The sequence below is a fragment of the Nannospalax galili genome, unplaced genomic scaffold (genome assembly GCF_000622305.1).
Source record: "Nannospalax galili isolate Female #2095 unplaced genomic scaffold, S.galili_v1.0 scaffold2739, whole genome shotgun sequence".
Lineage (NCBI taxonomy): Eukaryota > Metazoa > Chordata > Mammalia > Rodentia > Spalacidae > Nannospalax > Nannospalax galili.
This window is the reverse complement of record NW_008341891.1, coordinates 95,130-97,870: the sequence shown is the minus strand read 5'-3', so window position 1 is coordinate 97,870 and position 2,741 is coordinate 95,130. Positions and strand designations below refer to the sequence as shown.

Sequence of the window (2,741 nt, the reverse complement as noted above, 5' to 3'; positions counted from 1 at the left end):
AAAGTGTCTATGAACACTAAAAGATATTTATAACCATATTTTCCTGGGAGGCCCTCAATAAAATCTACTTCCCAGTTAGTTCCTGGTCGTGTCCCTCTTTCTCTCTTACCAGATAGGACCTTTGATCTGGTAGCATTCACCAGGGAACATGAGACACAATCTCCTACTACCTTCTGGACCAGTTGGTTGAGGTCTGGGAAATAATAGATTTGTTCTTCCCTTTCCAGTAGTGTCTTTAGTTTCTTGTGTCCTAAGTGTGTCCACTAGTGGAGTTGGGAGATTAACTCAAGGGCCACCTTTCAGGGCAGTATGATTCAGTCCTGATATTTCCACATTTTAGATTCTGGGTCCAAAGTAGCATTGAGCTTCCGAATGAGTTCCAGATCTTGTTCAGTATAAATGAAAAAAGCATCTCCCTCCTTTGTGCCTCAATTTCAGCCTCAAGGTCTGAATGGGTGTAGAGAATGTAAGTACCTTCTGCTGCCCGACGGGCAGTTTCATCTGCCATCCAATTGCCTCGAGCAATCGGCCCCTGGTCTCGCTGATGTCCAGGGCAATGGATAATGCTGACCTTTTTAGGCAAATACAAGGCTTGCAGAAGGGCCACTATTGTTTCTTTGTTCTTAATGTCCTTACCAGCTGAGGTGAGGAGTCCCCTTCTCCGGTAAATTTCTCCATGTACATGAGCCGTGGCAAACACATAGCGGGTGTCAGTGTAAATGTTGACCTTTTTGCCCTCTGCTAATTTTAGGGCTTGGATTAGGGCTTCTAGTTCAGCCCGTTGGGCTGATGTTCCAGCCGGCAGGGCTTGGGCCCAAATTATTTTCTCCCCATCAATCACCGCCACCCCCACCTTACGTTCACCATTTCGCAGAAAACTGCTCCCATCTGTATACCAGGTGGCATCTGCATCTGTTAGGGGCTTGTCGGTAAGGTCTTCCCTGGTCCCATGTGTCTCCGCAAGTATTTGCTGACAATCATGGGGAATCTCAGTGTCTTTCTGGGGAGTTGGTAGCAGCGTGGCAGGGTTTAAGGTGACAGGGCTACCAAACTTGATCTTTTCTGGATTTAATAATAGTTCCTGGTAATGGGTCACTCTGGCATTTGACAACCATCTGTCAGGTGGCTGTCTAATGATAGACTCCACCGCATGTGGTGTTATAACAGTCAGGGGCTGACCCATAGTAAGTTTGTCTGAGTCTTTTACCAGGGATGGTATTGCCGCCATGATTCTCAAACATGGGGCCCAGCCAGCGGCCACATTGTCCAGTCTCTTTGAGAGATAAGCCACTGGCCTTTTCCAGGGTCCCAAAGTCTGAGTAAGAACTCCTTTTGCCATACCATTATTTTCATCTACATATAGGATGAAAGGTTTTGTCAGATCTGGCAATCCTAACGCTGGAGCCGTCAGCAGCACTCTTTTTATTTTGTCAAAAGCTCTCTGGTGTTCTGTCCAGGCAAAAGGGGTCCCATTCTTTGTTAAAGGGTATAGAGAAGCCACTATCTCGGTGAAGCCCGGTATCTATAGTCTACAGAATCCTGCACTTCCCAAAAATTCTCTGAGTCCTCTGGCCTACGTTGGTGGGGGAATAGAGGCTACCACCTGCTTTCTACTTTCCGTTAGCCATCGTTGCCCTCCCTCCAGCCGGTAGCCCAAATAGTTTACCTGCTGTAGGCAGATCTGGGCTTTCTTTGCCGAGGCTCGGTATCCAAGTTCCCCCAGTCTCAATAGGAGAGCCTCTGTACATTGTAAACAGTCAGCTTCCATCTCGGCCACTAAGAGGAGGTCATCTACATACTGGAGGAGCATAATCTGTGGGTTTCTTACCCGGAAGTCAGCCAGGTCACGATGTAGAGCTTCATCAAAGAGAGTAGGGGAGTTCTTGAATCCTTGGGGAAGTCGCGTCCAGGTTAGTTGTCCCGATATTCCAGCTTCAGGGTCCTTCCATTCAAAAGCAAAGGCTAACCGGGCTCAGCCTTAGGGAGAAGAATGCATCCTTCAGGTCAAGTACAGTATACCACCTGTGACTAGGAGGTAAAGAACACAGGAGATTATAGGGATTAGGAATGGTGGGATGGATATCTTCTATCCTCTGATTGACTTAAGTCTTGAACTGGTCAATAATCATCCATCCCTGACTTTTTCACGGGGAGCAGCAGGGTGTTCCAAGGGGATTGGCAAGGGTGAAGTATGCCCATTTGCAAAAGTATTTGAATGTGGGGCCTGATTCTCTCTCGGGCCTCTTTGCTCATAGGGTATTGTTTGATTGAAACCGGAGTTGCGGATGGTTTTAGTGTAACCACTATTGGAGGCTGATTGTGTGCTAGTCCTGGGCCTCCTGTCTTGGCCCATGCCGAGGGGATTTTACTTAGCCAATCAGATATACCAGGAGTTCCTGCTATCGGTCCCTCATATAACCGATGTTATCTTCCAGCCGCAAGGTTAATACCTGTAGTGGAGCTCCATCTTTTCCTTTTACAGTAGCTCCCTTTCTAGTGAAATGGATGTGGTCTCCCAGCTTAGAGAGTAAATCTCTCCCAAGAAGGGGATATGGACAGTCTGGGACCAGTAAAAACGAGTGGGAGACCTGTCCTGTACTGAGGTCCACTTTTCTTTCTGTGGTCCACCTATATGTCTTTCCTCCAGTAGCCCCTTGGACCCAGGCTGTTTTGGAACTCATGGGTCCCTTGGTTGTTGTCAAAACTGAGCGTTGAGCTCCTGTGTCTACCATGAAGGTAGT

General features: G+C 47.6%; 1 protein-coding gene across 1 annotated transcript in view; it reads right to left on the bottom strand.

The window, feature by feature from the left end:
- Positions 1 to 2,741, bottom strand: part of LOC108491062 — a 32,437-nt gene that overhangs the window by 832 nt on the left and 28,864 nt on the right. Inside the window, 4 exon segments of the mRNA XM_029565715.1 lie at positions 475 to 1,961; positions 1,963 to 2,103; positions 2,105 to 2,426; positions 2,429 to 2,738. Coding sequence (XP_029421575.1) covers positions 475 to 1,961; positions 1,963 to 2,103; positions 2,105 to 2,426; positions 2,429 to 2,738 — 2,260 coding nt within the window.